Here is a 26,535-nt window from a genome sequence, read left to right as displayed (position 1 = left end):
TCCAGTGGGGGGGGGGACTGCCAGCTGGGCACTGCAGGGTGAGATGGCCGCTGGCCACACCCCCCACCACCCTTTGTGTAAAGAAGCGCCTGCTGTCCAGTTTTAAACCCACTTTCGTGCAGTTTATACCCCAGCCCCGGGTTGTGCTTCACCATGAGCAGTATGATACTGGGGAAAAACTGAAACTGGACGCCAGCCAGACAAACTGAATCCTTATTTTTTAGATTGACTTCTGCACTCGCAAATGCTGACTGTTAACATACCCAAATGTGATTTTAAGAAGTTCCCCGATGGCCTGAGGCTATTTGGATGACATTTTGTTGAGATAAAGACGAATTTAATGGAGCAGGAAACAATGATCCGCAGACCTCAATTGAACCGAGCCTATAATATAAATTCAATCAGACTTTCACTCTTTTCCAGGATTCAGCACCATACGTGCTGATGGAGTCTGTGAGCAGAATCAGTGTGTAACCCTGTACCCAGATAGTGGCAGGAGCTGTGAACTCCTGCTGCATTCACATGCTAAGCTCTAACCTTCACGCTGGCTTGAGCACAGATGCTTCTCACTTCCTGTCCCAAATTCCCAAATGGGGAATGTTTACACTAAACTCCTGACAAGAAAGGAATGTTTTAAGTGCTTTCCGAGTCCTGGGAGTGTCCTGAGAAAGCTACCTCGAAGACAGGAGGGGGAGGGTGTAGAGAAACGTGTATTTATAAGCTGTGTAGAGGCATGTCCCCTCTGAGCTACTACAACTACTATAGTCCTTATTGTGGTTCCTTGTATGCCTACTATAAAGCTTGGCTGGACGAACGGACACTTCAGGCTCGAATCTCTTGGTTTCTACAATGCCAGCTGATCTGCTGGAATATCGTCAAGTATAACAGTGGCTAGGACTTCGATGATCGTTTATGGTGTGTATTTTCATATCTGCACTTTGTTAAACACAACAATATGATCCTAATAAAGCTTAGAAGATCTGGCCTTTTCAGTATTTAGGAGTTAATTGATCTGAGGAGCTCATCAAGCTGTGTCCTGAGAGAAGCCGGGGTTACCGGCTCCCAGCAGCATAGCTGTTCCCCACCCCCACCCCCCTCAGTGTAAAGCAGTGTCTCTGTTTCTCAGTTCCATTTGCCCTTTCACAGAGCTCCTGTTTCTCTTATCTTTTTCCGCTGGGTTGACGTCGACGTCCCCGGGGCCTCAAAGGAAGGCATGCTAAGAGCATCCTGCTAACAGGCCACTGCTGGAGGGGGTGGGAGCGTTGGAGGCCAAAGGCGTGTTCTGGCATGCCCCTTCAATAGCTTCAGATCACTCCAGATCATCTTACTGTGGCTACTGAGGTGGATACACCCCTCCTGCTCATGTCCTCTGGCGTTCTGTGAGTGTGTGAGCCCAGCCGTCTCCGTATTGAGAACAGGTTTTTGTTTTTTTACTGTCCTCCGGTTTGGTATTTTGCCACGTTAGTATTAATTTAAAATTATGCCAAAAAAACTTGATTTTTATTGTGTTCCAGATTCTTGTAAAGCAGAGTTTTTATGATTTATTTATTTATTTTTATTATTGAGCCCACTCCTGAAAGGTAAAAGGACTTATCTTCTGTAGGACTTCTGTAGGACTTGTAATCCAAATCTCCAGACATCATGAATGTAGTAGATGATATCAGTCTGAAGTTGACTCCAGCTGTGGAAATCCTGATATTCAAACATACTGTACACTCATCCCTCAGGAAATGGGTACCTTGCTTACGAGTACTGAGTACTCTGTCACTGACAAAACATGAAACAAAACATTTTACTGTCAGTGTTGGACACCCCCTTCAGACTAAAGAGACTCAGTTCCTCCAGCCTGTCAGTGTGGGACACCCCCTTCAGACTAAAGAGGCTCAGTTCCTCCAGCCTGTCAGAGTGTGACACCCCCTTCAGACTAAAGAGACTCAGTTCCTTCAGTTTGTCAGTGTAGGACACCCCCTCTGCACACACACACACACACACACACACACACACACACACACACACACACACAGAGCAGTCCTTCCAGGTGCTGTGTGCCTGCTGCTCCAGTGTGGGGGAGAAGTTCTCTCACTGCAAAGACGCCTACAGCTTCCTGGCCCTGCGCCCCTCCAATCAGTCTGCGGAGCAGCTGCAGAGGGAGTACGACCGGGCCCTGCAAGAGCTGGAGCAGCTGAACCTCTCCCAGGACATGGCCATCGGAGTGTGAGGCAGCCGGCTCCTTCCCCACTCTCCCGGCAGAAGGAAGACGGATAGGTACTTTATTCATCCGGTAAAATTCAGGTGCTACAGCAGCCAGGCACAGTCAACACAGCACAGTGCAGATGTAGTAATACAGTAATACAGTAATACAATACAATAACTAAATTAAATGGAATAAAGAATTACAAACAAAACAGAAAAGGCACACAAAGCAAAAAAATGAATGTACAGAACACAAGGAAGGTGTAATAGACAGTATAGATATTACAAACTCCCAAGCACATTGCAAAGAGTAGGTAACTATTGAACAGTTGTGAATAATAAATGAATTGCCCATTCCACTTCCACCTATTGCACTATAAACCAGATGTAGACAGAGCGCCAGTAACACAGAGCATCAGTTGTTACAGAGGAATCAGGTTTCAGGAGTACAGGTATGGTGTTGCAACAGGTCAGTGCCCCTACCCCCGCCCAGACATACTGTAGTTGGGTTGTAAAGTCTTATGGCAGAAGGCACAAATGATCTTCTGTAATGGTCCCTGTCGCACCCTGAGTACCGGGAAAAGCTCTTTCACAGCTACAGCGCCTCTGCTGTTTCTGCAGGATAGTTAGTCACTTGGTCCTGCTAGGCAGTCTGTTTACTTTATTGATGTTAAACAATCAAGCAGTGTTAAACAACTGGAGGACCTCACCCGGTCTTTTCTCAGGACACAGCTGGACATCGGCTTCAATGATAGGGTTGAGCAGCTTGTTCCCCACCCCCACCACCCTCTGTGTAATGAAGAGCCTCCTGTCCTGGCTGGAGGAGCTCACCTAGCTGTGTCTGAAGAGTAGCCGGGGTATCGGCTTCAACAACAGGGCTGAGCAGCTTGTTCCCCACCCCCACTACCCTCTGTGTAAAGTGGCGTCTCAGTCTCTGAGTTCCAAATGCCCTTTCAAGGAGCTCCTGTCTCTCTGCTCTTTTTCAGACGTCCGCTGGGTTGACTTCATCCCCGGGCCGGAAGTAAAGACATTTTGAAAGTATAACAGAGGACAGTGCTGGAGGGGATGGGAGTGTAAGAGACTGGGAACATGCTCTGTCAGACCTCTTCGACAACTGTAAATCATTTCCTGCCACAATCGAAGCTCAAGTCTGCACAAGTCTCTGGCACTCTGTAAGTGAGTGAACCTAGTCGCTTCTGTCATTAATTTCAACTGGTCAGGACCTGTATTCAAATATTGGGTCTTTTTTTTAACATGATTTTAGAACAGGTTTTGTATTTAATTGTCCTCCATTTTGGCATGTTTCTATGAATTTGAAATATGTTTTCATGTTGTACAAAAAAGTAACTGGATTATTTATTGGTCCCAATTCTCATGAGCGAGTTTTGTGTTTTATTTTTTTACTATTGCACCCACTCCTGAGCAAAGCGTTTATTTTCTGTAGCTTACAGTCGAAAGCTTCAGACATCATGAATCAAATAGGTGATATCATTCCGATGTTGACACTATGGCTGGAAATCCTGACATTAAAAGTCGGACTAAAGAGACTCAGTTCCTCCAGCCTGTCAGTGGGGGACCCTCCCTTTAGACTAAAGAGACTCAGTTTCTTCAACCTGTCAGTGTGGGACCCTCCCTTCAGACTAAAGAGACTCAGTCCCTCTGGCCTGGCAGTGTGGGACCCCCCCCTTCAGACTAAAGAGACTCAGTTTCCAGCCTGTCAGTGTGGGACACTCCCTTCAGACTAAAGAGACTCAGTTCCTCCAGCCTGGCAGTGTGGGACACTCCCTTCAAACAAAAGAGACTCAGTCCCTCCAGCTGGCAGTGTGGGACACTCCCTCAGACCCTGACATGTACTCTGGTTGCTGAAATCGCCGTACATTGCTGTTAACACACATGACTCTGGTGATTTCACTGATACTTCACAGAAAAGGCTCATGTGAGCCCCTGTCCACACAGCTGCGTACATTAGTGAGAGAAACACTGGGGGCTGCTTGTGTCAGAACACTGTAATAGCGTCTGCAGGAATGCCTCCTGGTAGAGGTGTCTGCCGAAGGGTGTGGGGGCAGAGCAGTCAAGACCCGGTGCATCGCCCCCTCGACTCAACTGTCCTGCCCCCTCAGTTTTGGACAAAAGGACTTTCACCTACTTAACTCGGGCCCTAAAAAAACAGATGTGCTTTGTCAATGGTCAGATAATGAACACGAACCCCCGAATTCGCAGGTCCTGCATCGGGCTGTCTGATGTGCCAGAAGGGCTATCCGTCCATGAACAGCACCTATTCCATGGTGTCTGCATTCCTGGGTGTCAACATTATTATAAAGCAGCTCGAGAAGGTTTCCTCTAGGTAACAGGTAAGGACAGGTAACGAAAAGAGCAGCAAGGCAGCGCAACGTTTCAGCCTGAAGAAGGCTCCACGGCCCGAAACGTTGCCTTTCTTTCCTTTGTGGCAGGGAATAAACCCATTACCCGTCCCTTTGCAGCATTATTACGATCTCGAGGGCTCGGGTGGACCGATGCCTTGCAAGAGTTTATCCTAATACTTTAGAGTTATTCTATAACGAGGACCGTAGTTATCGGAGTCTGTGCCTGCTGTTTTCTTAATCTGGAGGGGGGACTCCTGGGAAAGCTGAGGCTGCTGCTGGGAGAGGTGTTAGTGGGGCTGCACACTGGTGGGGCTGGAGGGGATCCCCATGACCTGGGAAGAGCTCTGAGTGGAGGGTCCAGCAAGGCGCTATATAAGTGTAAGCAATTATTAATTATTATTATTATACTTCAGGACATACAGCTCCACTTGCTATTATTATTATTATTATTATTATTAACGATTCAGAACGTTGGTGCATTTTGCTACTCCGGGCAATAATAAAAATAATCGCGCGGGCACTGGTGAACGTGAAACCGGGCTTCGTCGCTCAATGCCAGATGGCTCATCGGTATCTTGATCACTACCGTCAGGGGCCTGGTTGCGAAATTCTGCTGGGGCAGTCACAGCGGCTCTGTTTCACTCCCCCCCTCCGAATTTCAGACGGCCCCCCTACAGATTTTTCCCCTGGAGCAGTCTGAGTAGGGGCGGGGTTCTGCAGCCCTGCAAGCCTTATATGGTGTTTCTTACCTGTTCGGAGCACTATAAAACAGGCTCAGAGAAGGGCACACTTTCAAAGTCCTCCGGGAAGAGCTGAGAGAGCTTCGTACAGCCGTGAGTCTAAAGGCTTTTTTTATTAATATGCTCTAGGATGCCTTACTATATCCGTTTAGGCTCCGTTGTCCCATCTGCTGCCTTTGCCATGTGCTTTCGATTTGAACCAGTCAGGCTTGCAGTCCTCCTGTCTCTCCTGGTCTTAATGTGGGGGGAGGGGTGTGTGTGTTTTGTCCGCTGGTCAAAGAAAATGATTAGTTGTTAAGAGGAGACCAGATGCTCGTTTTATGAAAATTTGCACACCATTCCAGTGAGCTGTGAGGCCGCTAGAAAATGCGGCTGAAACTTGTGTAGACTTGAAATCGGTGTGTGCTTTCTCTACTTGATACCTCCCCAGTAGGGTATCTCAAGCAATTTGTTGGTCTCTCAGCTTGTATTGTAGTTCATCTCAAACCCAGCTGCTCTCCATCGGCGGTGTTCAGCTGGTGTTCTGGCATAGGAGCGGCAGGGGGTGAGAGGGAAATAACTTTATTATTTTCTTGATATTTGCCTTAAAAAAACACCCTCTTTCTCTTTGCAGGACAGACGTTTCAGTGCCTAAGGTCGCCCACAAACCTGCTTCAAGATGTCTCAGTGTCGCGGTAAGCGTGTTCTGATCCGTTAACCCGATTCGGATATTGTGATTCTCCGACTTCAGCTGTGGTTTTTGACCCCTTGGTGTCTTATGGAGGTATAATGAGGCTTTAGGATTCACGAGCTGAACCACAGTGAACTGTCTTGATTTCAGTTACTGAAGGTGTTTGCACAAGGCAGATGTGCAGAAAGTTTTACACAGACTCAAGGGCTCAAGGTGTTCATGTTGGACACTCTGGGTTGGGAGGGTTTTGACATGGGGGACGTGGGGGTGAAGAAAATATTTAAAAAGCCTTTTCTTTCCTGAATGTCTCTCTCAGACCTAGTGCCTGCGGATCAGCAGCTGATGAATGACATGGAGATGTTCAGGGATATGGTCCCGGCCGCCGAGAAGACAGCTTTGCTCTTCCACCTGTCCTACCTGTGTCTGGCCACCCACCCTGAGCTGGAGAGGAAACTGAGGCTCAAGGCCACCGAGAGCCAGCAGCTGTTCGCCTCCTCCGAGGTCCTGCTGCTCCAGGTGGGTCTGTGTCTCTCTGTGTGTGTGTGTGTGTGTGTGTGTGTGTGTGTGAGTGAGTGTGTGTGTGTGTGTGTGTGTGAGAGAGAGTACCTGCTGCTCCAGGTGAGTCCTCGTACTTACAGCTCCAGGTTTGCGTGAGTGTGTGTACCTGTTGCTACAGGTGTGTGTGTCTCAGTTGTGTGTGTGTGTGTGGGCACCTGCTGCTACCGGTGTGTGTCTCAGTTGTGTATGTGTGTGCACACATGCTTTGACAGGTGTGTGTGTCTCAGTTGTGTATGTGTCTCAGTTGTGTGTGCAGAAAATTTAATGAAATTTAAAATCTGGAAAAAATCTCATTTTCAAAGGGTTCTACAAATGAACTTGTATTCCATACATTTAGTTGGGTCTTGGGAGAACCCTGGGAGGCTTCCATAGACTCCTACATGAACTTTGCATATTCTCCCTGTGTTCATGCAGGTTTCCTCTGGGTGCTCCAGTTTCCTACCATAGTACAAAATCATACTGGCAGGTGCATTTTCCCTAGTGTGTGTGTGTGTGTGTGTGTGTGTGTGTGTGTGTGTGTGTGTGTGTGTGTGTGTGTGTCCTGTGTGTGTCCTGTCCTGTCCTGTCCTGTCCATGTGTGTGTGTCTGTGTGTCCTGTGATGGACTGGTGTCCTGTCCAGGGTGAACCTGCCTTGTGCCTGTTGCTTGCTGGGATAGACCCCAGCTTCCCCCTGTGACCCTGTACTGGAGAGAGCTCTGAGAAAATGGATGGATAGTCTGCTGTAAAATACATCCCAATCCTAAAATCTAGATCCAGGGTGTCTTCCCTGTTGAAATAAAAGCGCTGGAGACTCTTGAGACAGCAGAGGGGTCAGGATTGCGAAACAGAGATAACGGTGCTGGCGCTTGATCTCGCTCGCAGTGCGCCAGTACGGGGACCAACATCGTTGGCACCATGCTGCCGATGATCCGGACGGCCGTGAAGAAGAGGAACGTGGCGCTGGCCAAGAAGTTCCTGGACAAGTCGAAGGGCTGGATTGAGGACATCTGCCACCAAGTGGACCGATCGGTGGAGAAGTAAGACCCCCCCAGAGCTCCAGCTCTGCCATGGGGGAACCCGTCATTGCAAGCAGCCAGAGATCCTGGGATATCAGGATTCATTCCAACCGAGCGGCTTACTCCACCCTCCCACCACCCTTTGTGAAAAGCACTTCCTGTTAGGCTTGAATTATCCGCTCCCATACTGTCTCGGGAGCTGACGTTTGCTTCATATTAGATAGACTGTCAGCCCAGGGTGCCCGTTATCGTTGTTCTGACACCACTGAATACCTTATTTTACCAACTAGGAGAAAGTACTGCGGGATCCTCCTCTGCTGTTGGCATCAAATGCATGAGAATGCATCAACCCAGTCAAAACTCTTCATCGGTCACCCAGTAACCTCAAAGATCACAAACCAGAAGTAGCGCAGGGGATGAGAGGCAGAGTAATTTATAAGATCACTTTATTAACCCTATACAGTTTCTTGCATTGGGAATTTGTCTTTTCACACTCCAGCTTGCTCTCCATGAGACACACAGATAGGGAGAGAGAAGCTGGGGGTCAAAGCGCAGGGTCGGCCATTTATATGGTGCCACCTGGAGCAGCTGGGGTGCAGGGCCTCGCTTCTCGCCAACAGAGTAGGATTGCCCTACAGTATGCACACATACAGTCCATAGGAGTTCGTATTGGCCCCGTTCTCTCGGGAGGCGCACAGTACAAAAAAGACGGCACAGTGTGCATGGCACGTTACAAAACAGTAAATAACAACAGTCATGACAGCCCACCATCATGCACAACCCAACACCAACAACGGGCAGTGCTGGACAGTAAATGCGCAATAACTTCAGTAACACCAGCAAGAAGAGCAGCGCGCGGAGGCGAGTGGAGTTCAGCAGATGTAGCGGTGAATCATTCACACTGCTGCCCTCTGATGGCGAACAGGGGGAGGCTCCTTCCACTGGGTCCCAGGCTGCTTTCAAGCAGCAATAATAATAATAATAATAATAATAATTGCTTATGCTTATATAGTGCTTTTCTGGAAAGTCGACTCAAAGTGCTTTACAGGTAATGGGGACTCCCCTCCACCACCACCAATGTGCAGCCCCACCTGGATTATGCGACAGCAGCCATAGTGCACCAGAACGCTCACCACACATCAGCTTTCAGTGAGGAGGAGAGCAGAGGGATGAAGCCAGTTCAGAGAGGGGGACTTTTAGGAGGAAATTTGGCCAGGACACCGGGGTTACACTCCTACTCTTTTCGAGAAACACCCTGGGATTTTTAATGACCACAGAGAGTCAAGACCTCAGTTTTACGTCTCACACGAAGGACGGCGCCTGTTTACAGTATAGGGTCCCTGTCACTATACTGGAGCATCAGGACCCATACAGACCACAGGGTGAGCGCCCCCTGCTGGCCCCACTAACACCTCTCCCAGCAGCAACCTTAGTTTTTCAGCAGGTGGACATCTCCCCCCCTGTCTCCCCCCAGGTATGAGAATCTGAGCAAAGGTGTGGGTGACACCTGCAGCGACGTGGTCAAGACCAAGGCGGACAAGGAGCAGCAGAAGAAGGAGAAGACGGCGGAGGCCAAGGCCCTGGAGGGACAGTGCAGCAAGCTAGACACCTCGGTCAAACAGCTACAGGGGGAGAGGAACCAGCTGGAGACGGACATCCAGGACAAGAACAAGGAGCTGCAGGGCCTCATCAACAGCATCGGGGAGCGGGACCGCAAGTTCGGCATCGTGGCGGCCGTGGTGCCCATCCTGGGCGCCATGATCAACACCATCCAGAAGGCCACCAACGACCCCAAGGACAAGGCGGCCGTGGAGTCCCTCAAGGTCCAGCTGGAGGAGCTGCGCAGCCGCAAGGACGCCAAGGTGTCAGAGCTGTGGCAGAAGGAGAAGGAGCTGATCCGGCTGCAGCTGGACTACGCCAAGGTCCAGATCGACATGGGTAGACGGGCGGGTTGCCGGATCGTGGGGGCCGCTGGAACGTGTTTTGTGCGGGGTATTGGCCTCAACAACGTGGCTGGACGGCTTGCTCCACACCCCTACCACCCTTTGTGTGAAGGAGCCGCTCCTGTCCTGACTGAAGTCCCGCTCTCGGCTTCAAGCCCATAGCAAAGTCAGGATTTAGGGAAATGTGTTTTGTTTTTTTATGTGATTGTTTGCTTGTAACAGACCTGAGCTGTCGCCAGAGTTGAAACCAGTAGGCGGGTGGGTTGCCGAACCGTGGGGGGCCGCTGGGATGAGGCTTGTCTGCCGGGGTGAGGTCACGGCCTCGGCGACCCCGATTCCCACCGGCAGCTCAGGACAGGCCTGTCCCGGTCCGGCAGCTCGGTGCACGAAAACGTCCTGTTTGTAACCTCCAGGCTCGGCTGGCAGATCGGTAACTGACTGAGAAGCAGATCTCAGCCAGCTGCGTCTTAACCGAATTCTGGGTGTTGGCTTCAGCAACATGGCTGGGCAGGGTGTTCCCCACTCCCCCCACCCTTTGTGTAAAAGAAGCGCCTCCTGTCCAGCTGCATCTTTACCCAATTCTGGGTGTCGGCTCCAGCAACATGGCTGGGCAGCTTGTTCCCCACTCCCCCACCCTTTGTGTAAAGGAGACCCTCCTGTCCTGACTGGAGGAGCTCATCCAGCTGTGTCTTGAGAGAAGCCAGGGTATGTTTCCATCTAAAAATGACATCTGCCTCTTGATCCAGCCCCTCCAGCAATTCCTGTTTTCCTCCTCTGCCTCCCAGGATCCATTGGAGATCCCAAGATGCTGGCGGAGGTCCAGAAGTGCCTGACCAAGATCCAGGAGATCCTGCTGCAGATGAAGAAGTTCTGGGAGACGACCGGCGTGGCGCTGGACAACCTCAAGCAGAGGACCTTCGCCGGAGATGACATGCTGGACTTCCTGGAGGACTGTGAGATGGACTTCCTGTCCAGCCTGGATAAGGCCGAGCCGGTCAGTGTTGTTTTTTTTTCCCAGAGCGATTCTGGTAGATCAATCTCAGAGCGGGGGTGGACAGAGCTGTCCTGCCTGGCGGGTTGAGCTTCTCTGATCTGGTACCTGTTGGCCCAGATCTTTGCCTGCACACCCCAGACACTCTGATTGAGCTGCAGCACCAACAATCCTACAGGCAGCCCCTGAGCTGCCGATGCAGTGGTTACTGTGGCTTCTGATGGGTGCAGTGCTTGTCCTGTATAGGCGCGGGTGGTGTCGTGGGGAGGCTGTTCTGTCATCACCCTGTCAGGTGGAATAAGAAAAACGAGAGTCAAAAGTGTAGCCTAAGGCGATGGAGACCAAAGGCTACGAGATTGAAGAGCAAGGTGGGAGGTTTCACAGGGGACGCAGGGGATCATGAGCTGTAGCTGTGGATCAGAGAGTAGTCATGTGCTAAACATCCAGACGGCCCCCTTCTGGGCTAGAATTCGGTCAGATCCTTTCACTGGTCAGGGATAATCCTGCGGGTGGATTATCACTGCAAGGGTTTGCGAGACATGTGGACCGCACCCCAATGCCTTCTGGGATAGAGGTGCGCCCCCCCGAGTGAGCAGATGATTCCTGGCGGGCTGATGGGTGCGTTTTGATTCCAAATGGTCCGCGTTATTCTCCAGGCCTCTGTGTGACAGGGATAAATCCTGTTGCTCTGAACTGCCCTTCACTGAACGGTCTCAAACCCCCTCTCGCACCCAAGATGGCAACTGCCATCCCCACTGGTTGCTGCTGGAAGAGGTGTTAGTGGGGCCAGCAGGGGGCACTCACCCTGCAGTCCACATGGGTCCTAATGTCTAGTACAGCGAGATCTCGCGTTTCCCGCGCCGCTCAGGTCGACCTCACGTCTGTGCTTCTCCTCCTCCCCCTTCCCCCCCCCCCCTGCAGATCTGGAAGAGCTTCTGCAATGTCTGCATGCACATCCGCGGAATGTTCATCCTGCAGTCCAAGGAGGCCTACAGGTTCCTGGAGGTCAGCCCCTCGGCCCTGAGCAAGGAGCAGTGGCAGCAGGAGTACGACAGCGTGGTGGCGCAGCTGGACAAGCTGAACCCCCCCACCATCTGGGAGCTGCCAGAAAAAGCTGCTGGAAAGGCGGTTGAGGGGCCGAAGTAGGGCGGCGCTTCGAGTCAGGGGGCTGCTGGGATATCGACCGCTCTGAAGGGGTCGACTCCTTCCTCCGCCCCCAGTTCGTGAAGCTCCGGTGATGCTGTTCACACTCAATAAAAAGTCGGTCAGCACCTCTTGCGTAGTGGCTTTTTTTCGCAGTGATTATCCGTAAAAGAGGCCGGTGAGACCCCTTATTTTTTGGGGGGGAATGACGCACCTTTCGTCGAACTGTTTGGTGAAGGCAGATGGGCCTTGAGGACCTCTTCTTTCAATCCCCTGCCCATCAGCGGGTCCTCTGCTGTCTCGATCATGTGGCGCAAGAGGGTGCGAGGCTCTGACAAAGATGGCGGCTTGTGTCTGAAACTACATTTCCCAGAAGGCATTGGGGGGGGGGGGGGATAACCTGCGCCATCCTCTGTCACCTGACTGATTTGGAGGCATTGGTCAGGTGACTGCTTCAAGCCAGGAAGCTGAGGACTCTAGGTCAGCTTTCTTCCCACTGGCTGTACTTCAGTTATATAGCACAGCACAGTGCCTTACAGCGCTGTGGCCCCGGTTTTGACTCCTGGAGTGCTCTATCTGTGTAGAATTTGTACGTTCTCCCAGTGTCCATGTGGGTTTCCTCCCACAGTCCAGAGACATGCTGGTGGGTTCACTGACGTCTAGGAAAATTGGCCCAGGTGTGTCACCTTAGTCTTTTTCTACATTTCTAAATCTCACAGAGTTTTCCTGCCTGCACAGTAGTGGTAGAAACCATGAAGTTAATTCTTCCGATCGGCTTTAATTCAGACCTCTGTCTGCCAATTTCCCTATGGGATTAATAAAGTATTATGTATCTATCTACCTAATGACACCACACCATCCCAATGCTCAGGGCATGACCATGACTCCCCCCCCCCCAGCTGCGTGTAAAACACAGGAGGAGGAAAGAGGCTGGTTCTCTTTCGTCTGGAATGATTCATGGGGGGTTTGACTGGATTTGGAGATGGGGATCGGGGTCCATTCTGTTTACAGGAATAAGCAGCCATCACATTAATAATTCAGTAGATTACACATCTAAAAGAAATGGCATGCCGTAATCTTTCACAGAGGACATTTCAGCTCCCATGGGAAGGTCAGATGGAACCGGCTGCTCTGATGAAATCCTCCGACATTGTGAATACATCACGAGTTCCTTCTAGTATTGAGAAGGAATTGTGAAGACATCCCATGAGTTGGCTTTTCATCGCATGAAATACTAGTATCAGGTGCCCTATTAGTTTTCCCTATTATGTCCAGCAGCCATATCACTCTGCAACTTTTAGCTGGCAGCCCCCACTGAAGCTCAGTGGGTGTGAGCCTGGTCAGTACCTGGATGGGAGACCTTCTGGGGAAAAACTAAGGTTGCTGCTGGAAGAGGTGCTAGTGGGGCCAGCAGGGGGTGCTCACCCTGCAGTCCATGTGGGTCCTAATGCCCCATTATAGTGATGGGGGACACTATACTGTAAACAGGTGCCATCCTTTGGATGAGACAAAAAACCAACGTCCTGACTCTTGGTGGTCATTAAAAATCCCAGGGTGTTTCTGGAAAAGAGTAGGGGTGTTAACCCAGTGTCCTGGCCAAATTTCCCATTGGCCCTTATCAATCATGACCTCCTAATAATCCCCATCTCTGAACTGGCTTCATCCCTCTGCTTTCCTCCCCACTGACAGCTGGTGTCATCTATCATCCAGGTGGGGCTGCACATTGGGGGTGGTAGTGGGATTCCCCATTACCTGTAAAGTGCTTTAAGTGGAGTGTCCAGAAAAGTGCTATATAAGTGTAAGCAATTATTATTATTACTTGTATTATCCCTACTAAACCGCACAGCCCTGCCGAGACCATTACAGCTCAGAGTCCAGCCCCTACTCAACAGAGCCACAAAGTCCAGCCCAATCTCTTTACTCATCAATGTGCGACTGTCACTAAGGATTAAACTGAAAACCAGCTTGCACTCAGAAGTCTCTTTACTCATCAACGTGTTACTCTCAGGAAAAATGTGATTGGGAAGAAAAAGAACAGTTCTCTGGCAGTTCTAGTCAGCAGTTCAGAATCTGTCCCTTCAGATCCGGACAGCCGCTGTTCCTCGGTCCCGAGTTGAGAAGATTAGTTCCCCTGGGATACCTGGGCCTCGGAGCCCGCTCACTGTTCGAACCCCGGCCCACAGGGGCCAGACACGCTCACCCTGAGATCTCGGTGGTCTTGACCTCCGTGAAGAGAGCGGGCATGGTTCTCTTGTCCAGACTCCCAGTCCTGCTGCTCGGAGCTTGGCGGACTGGGCACAGCGGCACTGAGCAGACTCGCGCTTCAGAAGAAGGCAGAGTCCAGGGGAAAGGAAACTGGCAGGGGGCTGTTTTGTCTCTCCACGTCTCCTGACAGCCGTCCAGCCTGCAGAACCGCACACACAGGCGCCCAGCTCCTGTCCGTGAGGAACCGGTCCTTCATCATTCCCCAGGGAAGGCAGGTGTGAAGTTGACACCCCTAGGACTGCTCCCTGAGTGCAGGCTGGGCTGGAGTCTGGAATTAAAGAGATCCCCTTAGTTTATTTAATTGATGTATTCTTTTGATGTTGTATCTCACTACTGCTGGTCCTACAGGGGCTTATTTTAATGTTTATGTCACAGTAAGGTGAACCCTATGGGCGAGGAATGTTCATGCCTCGTGTCCGACTACGCCACCTAGCAATACAAACGGGGTGCTGGGGCCCCTCTACATTACCACAGGTTCTGTTTATCTCCCAGAATCACCAAATGCACACACAGACCAGCGACAAGCATTTGTATTGTATCAGTGCCCTTTTATTTTCTAACTACATTCACATTCACTGTCACCCAAAAACACATCGAAAAACAGCATTCACAGCAGCAAAAGGTCCTTCCCAGGGTCATATTGAATACAGAGGGGCAGCAGTCTTCCCTGTAAAATACTGAAGAGGGCCACACAAACATTTCTACTTAGTCCCTGTAGTCTCTGATGGCCCACATGGAGGAGAGGGGTATCACCCAGTCCTATTTCCCCAGTCTCTGTTCAGGTAACAATAGAAATCCTCTACGGGCTGTATTACATTCCTCTCAGTTTGAATCGGCTAACTGTGCCAGTTTCCTTGTTCCTTGCCTTCAGGTGTTAAAAGTCTCTGTACAGTACCTCTGTTCCAATGCCAATGTCTCCCGTGGTCGTCAGTTACTGAACCAGTAGATCCTTGCCTCCAGGTATTAGAAGTCTCTGTGCAGTACCTCCGTGGTCTCGCACTCTGCAGCTTCCCTTGTGCTGCCTGTGTCGTCTCCAGGCTCCAGTGGGAATCGTGCTCCGTCCATGACAGGCGTGCTGAGCTCTGGTGAGAGAGCACGGTCAATCAGCGCACCCCAACAAAGACACTGGAATCAGCAGAATAGCATTGGCGAAGCTAAGGTGTGGTCATGAGACACCCGTGGGGTGTTGTTCTGTTCTTGCTAATTGCTTCCTGCCCGTCGCAGGCAGGAGTCCACGCGAGGAAGATACGCTGGACAGAGCTCAGAGGGCGCAGCTGGGTGGCTTTCCTTCTGAGTGATGTTCCCGCAACACTCTCCCGCTCCTCTTGGTGCGCTCATGCTGCAACATAGGAAGACTAGAGCAGGTGGCTGTGGACTGTGCACACAGCTGAAATAGCTGAGTTAGGAGAGTGTTAGACTGAAGATCTAAAGGTCCCTGGTTCGCTCCTGGGTTGCGACATTTTGTTTCATCGCGGCCTTTTTTCCTCTCTCCAGCACCCCCTGCCTAAAGTGAGGCTTCCCTTTCTCAGCCTGAAACGCAAGCGAGACACCAGCAGGGGCCCCTGCAGGTTTCTGTAGTGTAGCGGTTATCACATTTGCCTAATACGCGAAAGATCCCTGGTTCAAGACTGGGAGAAAACAGCCTCTTTTTGCATGCTCCTGTACTTCACAGAGGTCTTGAGCCACCGGTCATTTGTTCCCAATGTATTTCCGGTGCCTTCATGCACTCTTGTACCAAACGCACGTTCCTTCTGTACGCGGAGCCGATCATTTGCAATTGGGCTGTGCCAACAGACCAAGACGAGCTCTGTCGGCTCAAAAGCAGCGCAGCACCTGCGAGAACAACAGAAAGATTAGCATCCAGCGGGGGCCTCTTAGTGAGCCCAAGATCTCATCAAGAATCGGCTCCAGCAAACAGGTCCCTCCTGGTCTCTGCTTGAAATGCACTTTCATGCGTTTGCTTTGGTGTAACTGGCTTCCCCTGCATGGGTGAATGTGAAGAAGATCCTTAGTAAGTCATTGAAGAAAACAGAGAAGAGGTCGGAGTGGCCTCTGTCGTTCATCAATGATCCAGTCAGGCAGTACTCCTCTGTAAAGCGCCGTTCGTTCACATCGATTGACTTTTTTTTGCCTTCATTCGTGCATGTAGTAAAAGCAGATGCCCCTATTCTGCCGGGACCCGGAGTCGGACCGGGGTTGTTGCGGCCACAACGCAAAGTACTGACCACTATACGATCACGTTCATTGTTCCATACTCTGACCACTCTCGGTGTAAACAGGTCCCTCTTTTCTTTCTGCTAATCACATTGAAGTGTTCATGAAGCATTTCCCTGCCCATCATGTGCCTGCTAAGCGGTTTCTCCGTTTTCCTCTTCCTGTCGTTGTCAGCGAGCACAAAACGATGGGAAAAATGCAAGACAGGGAAACGGTATTAGCTGTCAGGAGTGGGATTTGAACCCACGCCTCTATTCAGAGACCAAAACACCCAAGCAATGAAAAGACATGAATCCTTGATTCTAGCACCTTACACCACTCGGCCATCCTGACGAGCTTCATAGATTGGTGTGTTAAAAGCACCAGTAGTTCACAAAAGTGAGAAATGCTTTGCTGGAGAAGCGCCACGTTGCCTGTTGTTGCCTAAATGGATCGCTGAAATCAAATATTCGGATCGATTCAAAGTGTGCTTTACAGCCTTTGTGTAATATTTTAAATTGTTTTAAAAAAGTGTGTACTGTGTACTACGTTTAGGACTAGTTAGAATATGGAGATCATCTCCAGCTCTGAGCTCAACCGCAACAAGAAGTCGTGCTGAACAAGTCAGAGCCCAGCTGATCGTGTGCTCAGTGTGGTGCTCAGGACTCAGGAGCATTGTTGTGGTTCTAATTAGCACGAACTGCAGGGGCTCGGAATCAGAACATTTCAATTTATCTGTTCACTAAGTTAAAATGCAGGACACGTTAAAATAGGATTATGTACAGTCCCATCCCATTCAAAAATATAACAGATATACTCAATTGATATATTCAATTAACAAATATAAAAAGATATTATGAACAAGAGAACTCTTTTTCATATAGATCCAGGTTTACACAATTAATTTAATGCATACTTGAAGTGCCTGAAGTCTTGCTCTGCTGTTTTAAATATACCTCCAAAGCATTTAGTTGTGTTAACTACCAAATTATTTGAACTAATTTAACGTTATATTCAGGAAATTCAGAGAACATCTTCAGACTTGTCGTGGCTGTTGAAGAAGCCACCTGTTGAATCTCACCCTGGATTTCTTGAGAGATCATTCAGCGAGCGAGTCCTCCTTCTGCACTCCGCACTGAGCTAAAAGCTGTGTGAATTCCTCACTGCGTGTCCTGTACTGTTACATGTGCTCTCGTCTAGATGTGGAGCACAGCGACAAGAACACCTTGAACTTTTTCCATAAGTGAAGGAAAATTCAAAAGAGCATGAAAAGTATGGATCGTATGAAATATCCATGGTACAACTCAAGAAAAAACTGAAGGACTAAACAGTGACTTTTGATGATTACAAGAGATTCAAGAAACACAACCATCCGCACATGGGCTTGGATCCTGAACGCTTCGAACTGTAAACTCTCTTCACATCTTACAGTTTATGAAATAAAACAATTTCTTACTTTCTTAATAATTTCTTACTGCTGATAGCATTTTAACAAAATCACAATTACAAACATTTTGGGTTAAACTGTTATTCACATACTCTAACGGAGAGAAACGTTAGTGTCTTCAGGTGTGTGAGCCCATTTCTAAAAAAATAAAAAATAAAAGTTATATGAAATTAATTGTTCTACTTTTTAGGCTTGCATAGCCTTATGAATATTTCGGTTAAATCTTTTTTACTGTAGTAATTTCAGTTGATATTAATATTAGTCATGATTTACAATTTTTGGACATGGTTCATCTTAAATCATTTTGTAATTAGTTCCAGTTTTGGAAAATCGCACCCAGAAGCTACCAAAACTGGTAATGTTCATATACTGTGTAATTCAATAGCAGCATTTTGGGTGGGAAAACAAAAAGTATTTCTTGGTATGAATCCCAACACTTTATAAGCGGCGTCCGAGGACTTCTCGCTTCAGATAAAGCTGTCAATACATCATAGATTTTTACTCAATCAATATCAGCAGTTTTATCGGTACCGAACGCTAGATATAGATCCTAGCAATACTTCGTGAGATCTTCATAAGAAAATCCAAAATACTACAGAAGCACTCAAATGTTTACGTTTCTTTTGGATCGAGAAGAGGATAATTATGAGACTCAAAACATGCCTGTCTTTTCTTTTTTCGAGGACAAATGGATTATTGAGGTGTAAAGATGGGTTCAAAACCAAAATCATCTGCTATTGGTGCTGTTTCTTTGATAGTTTCTCCAAATCCTTCAACTGATCATCGGTATCAAGGAATAATATTATACAAATTGTGGTTTTCTGTTAATTGCCAATTTTATTGTAATTACATTTTCGTTTACAGATGTCTTGCATGTATCACAAGGTTTGATAGTCGCCATGCGTCCTCAGCAAAAATGTTTTAAAAAGTACGACAAAAGTACAATATGCTTAACAACATTTATGGTTATATCTTTATTAAAATGAAGGTAAATATACCAAGATATTAAAATACAATTTTACAGTCCTAACCTAATAATGCTTGTGAAGTTTTCCAATATATCCGAACTGTAGTTTTGAAATATTATTGCTGAGAATGCAAAGAGAGTACAAAGATCAAATTCAATAAGTGAAAATACAAAAGTAGTTCACTAAACTGAGTTTCTTCCCTGAAATGATTTGCTTGTGAAACACTAAGCAGCTTTGAATGGATCGTGGGAATCAAATATACAGATGGGTTCAGAGTGTGCTTTCCAACTTTTGTGTAACATTTTCCTTTGATAGGGCAGAGTTGTCTTCACAATCTGGGTTAAATAAAAAGGAGTGACGTCAGTACAAAACAGCTTTCCTTCTTGGGGAACAACGGTTGTGTTCCATATTTCTAACTATTTTGGTTTCAAGATCTCAATTTTGTGTGAAACATAAAAGCCAGCTGGATAAATCTCTTACACGTCATTTACAATGGCCTTTCAACTAATAGCCCGTGCAGGGATCAAACCTCAGCTAATGGTACGAGTTGCGTAAGGCTCTGCAACATGCAGATAAGAAAGTAACTTCTGCTTCTTCATTATATACACAGTGAGCTATATTTGCGAGCCTACTACCCCCTGCGGGCTCCGTATTTGATTGTGGTACAAGACCGGCCGTGGAGATGAAGTGAGACGGGTGTGTACATTAAAAGGCTCATAGTGTCCCTGGGAGGGCTCAAACCACCACCCTTTTGGTTAACAACCGAGCCACAAAGACTCATGTACATCTTAACACTCCTCGGTCTCAGTGAAAGTGATACACTCCGCAAAATTTCCGGAGATTAATTTGTTTTTAAAGGAAAATCACCAACAGCAGCCGAGATCTACTGGAGTTTTTCATTCTACTGCGATTTCTGTAGGGTACCCTGTGAAAATACGAGTTTTGACGAGAAGGGATGGACATATAAGGTCAGAAGGCTTGGGAAATTGAACTTTAAGGTGAAGACTGCGGGTTCAGCAGCAGCAGAACCTGATCAGTATCAGTTGACTCCGATATACTTTGAAAATTAACTTCGGTTTTTAGAGTCAGACGTGCTACCGTTGCACCATGGGGTACTTAATTAAAAAAAATAGAAAAACAGTCAGTGTTCCTGGATCTGTTATCGAGAACAACACCTGCACAAGAGCTGCGCAGGAAGAATAAAATGTGGTCTGGGATGAAGAGACTCTCTTCGGAAGAGCGGCGCTCTTCACATGAGAATTTTTTGTGAAGCTGATTTGTCTCCTTTGGGGAATTCAAATTAGCTGATAGCTGTGACCTCGTGGCGCAAAGGTAGCATGTCTGATTCTACATCAGAAGGCTGTGTGTTCAAATTATGTCGAGGTCTGCTTTTAGTTTTTCAGGTTCTGCTCGTCCTGAACACGGAATTCACACCATGTAGTTGAGTTCTATCTGTACACCACATAGATAATCTAAACAAAACAGAGCCCTACTGGATATGCAGTTAGGATCTCACACAGCGAATACCTCTTGAACACAAGAGAGAAGGCACAGTTCACATCTGCGAAACATCACATCCGTCTTTAGAGACAGCTACATCAGATAATGGAATCCCGGAAGTTTCGAATAACTTCTTTTAATACAGGTTCAAGCAAACCTGAAAGTTAGGGAGTTTCCGGACACTTTTGTTTTATTAAAAAGTGTCTGAAGCCTGAAAATGTTATTTGAAAAAAAAAAGCTATTGGACATTAGCAGGTACTTTTTGTAACGATTTGCTATTTCATGCTGGAAAACAAAGGAAATAGACCCAACGTTCGCTTTCAGGTGCGGTTCATTACGTAATAGACATCTATTACTGAAGAGCTTGAATATAATTTACACGAGCCAGGTAGAAGTCGAACCTACAATCTTATGATCCGAAATCAGACGTGTTATTTATTAAACCGCTGGCATTTCACATAACCTGAATTCTCCCATACTGTGCTCAGCGCCGCTACTAGTAATGCACCGCTCCGTCTAAAATTTCAAAGTGAGAAACATGTGTTTTCTGATTTTTTATGAGTTTTAAAATATAACCTCTTTAAATATAACAAGGGGTTTATGTTTCGCACTGAAATTCCGATTGATTGAGAATTCAAAGAAATACTGTTTTCTTCCGCAACACCGTATAATTATCACATCCACCAGACTCTCCAGACCTTGCTGGGTGAGCAATTGCTCCGATAAATTAGGTCACGTATCATGTTAAATCATTTCTTCTCAACACAACATTTCCTGGTGCACGTTTTCTCTATGAAAAAAATACATTTTTCCCTTGCACGATTTTTCGTTTTTTATCAAAGCGTACAGAAAGAAAAAAGAAGAAGAAATCGTGTTGCAAAAGAACTCTGTCGCCCTTGGGAGATGTCAAACGCATTGGACATGAAAAATGCCAGATTAAAGCCAGTTCTCTTCGTTTCTCAGTGTCGGGGCTGCTATGTAAAAGAGGCAATTTGCTCTGAGAGCAGGTTCAGCGCTTACTGAACGCAGATGTCTCAAAGCGGTGTGTCCAAGTGGCTGTAAAACGTGATAGCTGTCCTGTCACCGTAGCTTAGTTGGTTAAAGCGCCTTTTTATTAAACAAAAAAACCTAGGTTCAAATCCCAGCCGTGTATTTCTTCCTTTCTTGTAGTACAGAACGTGCCATTTTGGGCACTCAGAAAGGGCTTGATTTCGTTAAATGCATGTGTTCATTTCCTTTCTGGAAAACTTATTTTTGATGAAATTCACACAGCTTGCGGAAAATTCTTGGTTATCAGTGCAGAAGAAATATTACCGGCTGGCAAAATAGAAGATTTTTTTTTTAACCAGAAATTTGTGATTCGAGAGACGAACCTACAAGTTAGTCTCTGTGGCGCAATTGGTTAGCGCGTTCGGCTGTTAACCGAAAGGTTGGTGGTTCAAATCCACCCAGGGACGGATTTCGTTTGCGATGTAAACACTTTCTTTGGTTGATTGGATTTCTCAGCGAAACCATAGCCATTTTAATATTTGCAACAAATGCGAGTGTTTAACACGTGTCAGGATCACCAGGAAATGTCCAACAATGCCCAACATCGTAACTCCCCAGAAAACCATATTCACCCAAGAAAAATGATCGTCGAATCGTCATTTATACTCCAGTTGAATCCTCTGCTGAAATATTTTAAAAATACAATGCAGGTTTGTTTGAGAACTTGACAAGCATTGTTACGATAGCACTGTGCAGGTGGATTTTGATATTTTGACATATTTACCTTAATTTTAAACATAAATACTATACAGTCTATTGTAATTTTAAAATATGTTAGCTGAGGATGCAAAGGGGTGAAAGGGAAAGGTCAGAGGGTATAGTAACAACAAGGTTAGGATTGGTGGAGGTGGTAGGGGTGTTGATGGTTTTTCTATGTAAAGGATGATTGAATGTTTTATCCTTCTCTGAAGTGAGAAACTGGAAGAGTTGGGAGTTGAGAGATCTGATGAGGTTAGATATAAAAGGAAGTTGATGTGGAGCTGTTAGCAGTAAAAATTACTTAATGTCTTTGATGTTGTCATCAAAGATAAACTGCAGTCAGCAAAGATAAAAAGAAAATTATCTTTGCTTACTGCCCTGTCTTTCTCACACCTGAAGAAGGCTCCACAGCCGAAACGTTGTGATTCTTTTCTTCTCTTTTCAGCATGGAATAACCGTTTAGTTGTTCCTTTGCAGCCTACGCATGCTGACGCAGCTACTCACCTGATATTTAACATTCCTATAATCACAAATATGAATACCACTGTGGGTATTTTTTCCATGATTATTTATTCTGTCATTGAAGCATATTTTATGTCATACCGAAGTGTCATAATCACTGAAAAAATATTTTTTTTTATTTAGAAAATAAGAAAATGATAAATCACTATGAATTGCATTTAGCCTGTTCTGATCTAGATATTCTATATACTTTAACATGCCATGTTCACAATGTCACAACTCAGAAATGCAACAGTGAAGTGTTGTAATTACAAATGTACATACTGTTGGTGACATTGAGATGTTTTGGTAATGAGGAAGGAGGGACATGCAATGTTCACAGGATCAAATTTAAAAAAAAATACAGTAAAATTTCTTGTACTTCGGGATTATGAGAGGCTGTTACATTGTGTCTCACACCTCAGTGTCAGAATTTTGAGACGTTTTTATAACCAGGGGGAAAACACTTTAACCAAATCAGCCAAGGTGCTGTCAGAGTATTAACATCATGTCTGCTTCGGTGATTACAGCTGACTATCGCTGGAGGACACTTCACTGTGAACAAGTCAGCCTGCATAATGAGGGGGAAGAGACTGACCTCTGTGATGCACTATAGAGTTACACTAACCTTCAATCAACTGTTCTATGCTGCATTCTACCCTAGTGGTAAATATTGGTGTCCGTGCGTGTAATATTCCTTTTTTTGTCAAATATTTTCAAGCACAGAGTTTGCTGTTGAAAATAAGCCTTGTGGTTCTCAGTGTTGTGATCCTTTCCCCCCAGTGTCACCCAAATTGATACATTGTGCTTTGGCAATTCTTCAGGCTATATTGTTTAGAGGAGCTCAGCTGAATTAGTTTGCGTAGATAAAGTATTTCTTTTCCCTTTAATCCTTTAAAACATATTACATTTTCAATACATTGTACTGTATCTTTCTTCCTACTAATTGTCATCATTTTTTTCTGGCTTGATCTTGTAATCAGAGATTTCAGAATATTCCTTAAAAACTAGTAAAAGAAGAGGGACAGATTCGTGCACACTAAAAAATATGAAAGGGTAGCAGGACACAGTAACCACCAAACATCTTTTAGATTATGAATGTGCCTGAATTTTTTCAGTGATTTAGAGGGTTCTGCCATTTTAGATGTTATGCTGTTCCTGTGTGATGTATCAAATGTGTTATTTAAATCTCCAGTCATTACTATATCAGTCTAAAGGCCTTGCAGTATAGATTGCAATTCATCCAAAAATGCCAAGTTTCCCACTGGTGATACACACAAGGAAATTAATGTACATTTCCCCCCCAAATCAACCAATTTAAAATCAAATACCTCCCTCCTCATCTGCAGGTGGAAAGATTAATGTCAGAAGAAATACAGGTTTAAAAGTCAGGAGCATTGATAGTCCTATTTTAAAATTATGCTAAAATGCTCACAATATATTTAAAAAGTTCTGTAAAATGCAAAAATAATTAAAAAATATTAAAATAAGGTTAAAAGAAATGATACACAGTTATAAAGCTCAGGAATGATCAATTTGAAGTTACAATCCACTTACAATATGCCAAAAATGGCAAGAATATGTAAAACAGGTGTATAAAATTAAAAAAAAAAGTTAAAACTAAATACTAAATACTTTTAAAATTCAGGAATGTGATTGGTCAGATGCTAACGATGAGTGTTGCTTGTGTTTCGTGTGATTTAGCGAATTGAAACAAAATTATTCAATTTAAAAACGGCAAGAGCTCGTATGAAAATAAGTTCGTAATGTATCTTTGTTGTAAGAACTGCGCCAGAACTAGTGTATTCATATACATCAGAAAAGTACCTGAACTTGACTGGTTTATATTCAGTTATGTGCATTGGGAACAAAAGGGAAACTTACATGGATTTTATTAGGTTTTAGGAATCAGAAAATTTATTTTTAAAAGTTTATGCCTAATAGCAGAAATAACTTCCTGCTTTCAGCGCTTTTATTGTTTCTGCTTGTAACCTCGAACAGAGAAACCCAGTACTGACTCACAGAAACGCTCCGGAGTTTCGGTGTTTCTGGGATTTAAGAGGGATGTATGAAGACAGTAAAGGGGAGTTTTTTTTTCCCCGCTGTAGAGTATGAAGGCCGTGTGACGAGTCTGGAGGGAGGAGACGCGCATTCCGCACGGGGAGCGCAGAGCAATGAGTTTCACCTGCAGCTCGCCGAGTCCTGTCCTATATAACCGCTGAGCCCGGATACACAGAGTCTCCAGCCAGTGTTGGAGATTTACAGGGTTAAAGCCTAGAAGTTGAGAGTAGAGTTTTTGTACGAGTATAAGATTAAGGGTTTGGTGCATAGAAGAGGTTTAGGTTTGGTTTGGTTTGCTTTGCTTTGCTTTTGACTCATTTGTAACGGCCATGGTGGCCTGTAGGGTCGGCATGCGCCGTTACTTTTGCGCACGTTTGGTGTACAAGGGTGGTGAGGGCTCAGCTCACTCGGGTGATATTTCACGGTTGGACTTTTCAAGGAAGGTGTTACAGAAAGAGTTAAAGGTTAAGGCATTAGATGTCAATTGCTTAATTACTTTGCTGAAGGGAATTGGTTTTGACATTAGTTTCAAATCGGCAAAGTTATTGGAAGAATTTTGGAGAAAAATAAAAGAGAAAAAAGATGTGGGCCTGATTAGAATGTTTGAATGGCAGACGCTGACAGATCTTTCTAATAGGACTGTGATTGTTCACATGTTTAATGAGATGGTGATGAAGGAAGATATTGTGACATGGTTGCCTAAGTATTGTTTAGTGAAAGGTGAGCCTCAGAAAGTCTTGGATGATGATGGCATCTAGAACTGTGCATGGAGAGTACCTGTTTTGTTGCATGAAGATAAAAATGGTTATGGTGGATTTAAACACATTCCTTCTTTGATTGGATTAGGTGAAAATAGAGGCCTTGTGTTCTACCAAGGGCAGCCAAAACTGTGCAGGAGGTGTGGGGAGCTGGGTCACTTTGTGGATGCCTGTACAAAGGTGGTGTGTGGGAAGTGCAAGGAAATTGGACATGCATATACTGAATGTACAAGCGTGAGGAAATGCAATCTATGTAAGTGTGAAGGTCAGGTGTTTAAAGACTGTCCAATTTCCTTTGCAAATAGAACAAAGCTGGGAACAAAAATACAAAAACAGTTTGAAGAGGCATTTTAGGGCTGGAGCAGTGGTTATAGATCAGGAACTGGATGTGGTTGAGGTTGAAGAAAGTGGTGAAAAGGAGAGCGAGGGTTCAGAATAGAGTGAAGGGAGTGAGGATGGGGTAGAAGAGAATGATAATGATGCAGAAAGATTTAGATCTCTCCAATATATGTGTAGTGTGCTCTCACGAGGCACCAGTTCTGTAGGGTTTGGGCATTTACTGGGACAATTGTTAATTGTAGCAGTAAATCACAAAATGATTCTTTTAATGGCTTTAGAATCCAACCATGCGATATAACTCAAACAATGCACACACACAGGTACTAATACACGAGGATACATTTATTAATACATAGAATATGTATGTAAACCTAACACATCTTATTGTGAGGGTTATCAGAATACAAAAAGAATATATTCAATCAGTCACAAAGAGTTACATATATCAAGAGGACATACGTTCAGTATATCATTCAGTTAGACCGTTTAGTAAATGCACTTGGTTATAACTTCTACATTGGATACTCAAAACAAGTACATAACTCTTAGAAATTAAATTGATATCAACTGGTTGGAATAACAATTGAATTCTCGAGCTGTAATGCATAGAAGTTGAATACTCATCCAATCTCTGGGGATTCAGATCTCCTGCGGGCACAAAGAAACAGTTGCAGGCTTGTTGCTGTCCAATCCACGCTGTCTGGCTAGGTGCCAGGCTGTGCTGTGCGGCTTGCGATGGTGCGCTGCTGATGCTCACTGACTGGCTAGTTAGTGTTGGCTTTAACTAGCACGGTTTGTGCAAAGGAGAAAAGATAACTGTGGGTCCCAGCAAGTCAGGAAGAAGACCGGTTCATTCCTGATGAAGCACTAGTTCTGAATAGTGATTCGGCTGTCCACAGTTCCGACCTGTTCATGAGGCTTGCTGCTGGTGCTATCCTCGGGTGGATCCTCAGGTTACTCATGGCAACCTCCGCTCTAGACTTAGAATAAAGGAAAGTTCTGGCACTCGGACACACTGGCCATTCCGTGGTGGTCCGGGCTGAGTCTCAGGATGGTCAGGAGGCACGCTGCAAGAATGTCCTGCCCTTGGGAGCCTTTCTGCTCCTGGGCCGTCCTGGCCTGGAATTGTCTCGCACCCCTGGAATTCTCCTTAGAAT

At 46.1% G+C, this 26,535-nt stretch overlaps 1 protein-coding gene and 2 non-coding genes across 3 annotated transcripts; 2 read left to right on the top strand and 1 right to left on the bottom strand.

Moving 5' to 3' along the window:
- The first annotated feature begins 5,954 nt into the window (after positions 1-5,954).
- Positions 5,955-11,600, top strand: LOC148811905 (uncharacterized). The gene is made up of 6 exons (XM_088908705.1): positions 5,955-5,970; positions 6,283-6,482; positions 7,387-7,541; positions 8,995-9,458; positions 10,249-10,457; positions 11,376-11,600. Exons 1-6 carry the CDS (start codon positions 5,955-5,957, stop codon positions 11,598-11,600), a joined length of 1,269 nt encoding a protein of 422 aa, XP_088764831.1.
- A 4,698-nt stretch (positions 11,601-16,298) lies between these two features.
- On the bottom strand, positions 16,299-16,409 carry trnal-caa (transfer RNA leucine (anticodon CAA)). The gene is made up of 2 exons: positions 16,372-16,409; positions 16,299-16,344 (listed from the first exon to the last, which is right to left on the bottom strand). It is a non-coding gene; the product is annotated as a tRNA-Leu (tRNA).
- Positions 16,410-21,353: 4,944 nt separating this feature from the next.
- Positions 21,354-21,427, top strand: trnan-guu (transfer RNA asparagine (anticodon GUU)). The gene has a single exon. It is a non-coding gene; the product is annotated as a tRNA-Asn (tRNA).
- Positions 21,428-26,535: the final 5,108 nt, after the last annotated feature.

Source organism: Atractosteus spatula (genome assembly GCF_055471065.1).
Source record: "Atractosteus spatula isolate fAtrSpa1 chromosome 10 unlocalized genomic scaffold, fAtrSpa1.hap1 SUPER_10_unloc_6, whole genome shotgun sequence".
Classification (NCBI taxonomy): domain Eukaryota; kingdom Metazoa; phylum Chordata; class Actinopteri; order Semionotiformes; family Lepisosteidae; genus Atractosteus; species Atractosteus spatula.
The sequence above is the reverse complement of the archived record's forward strand: the minus strand, read 5'-3'. Positions and strand labels throughout refer to the sequence as shown.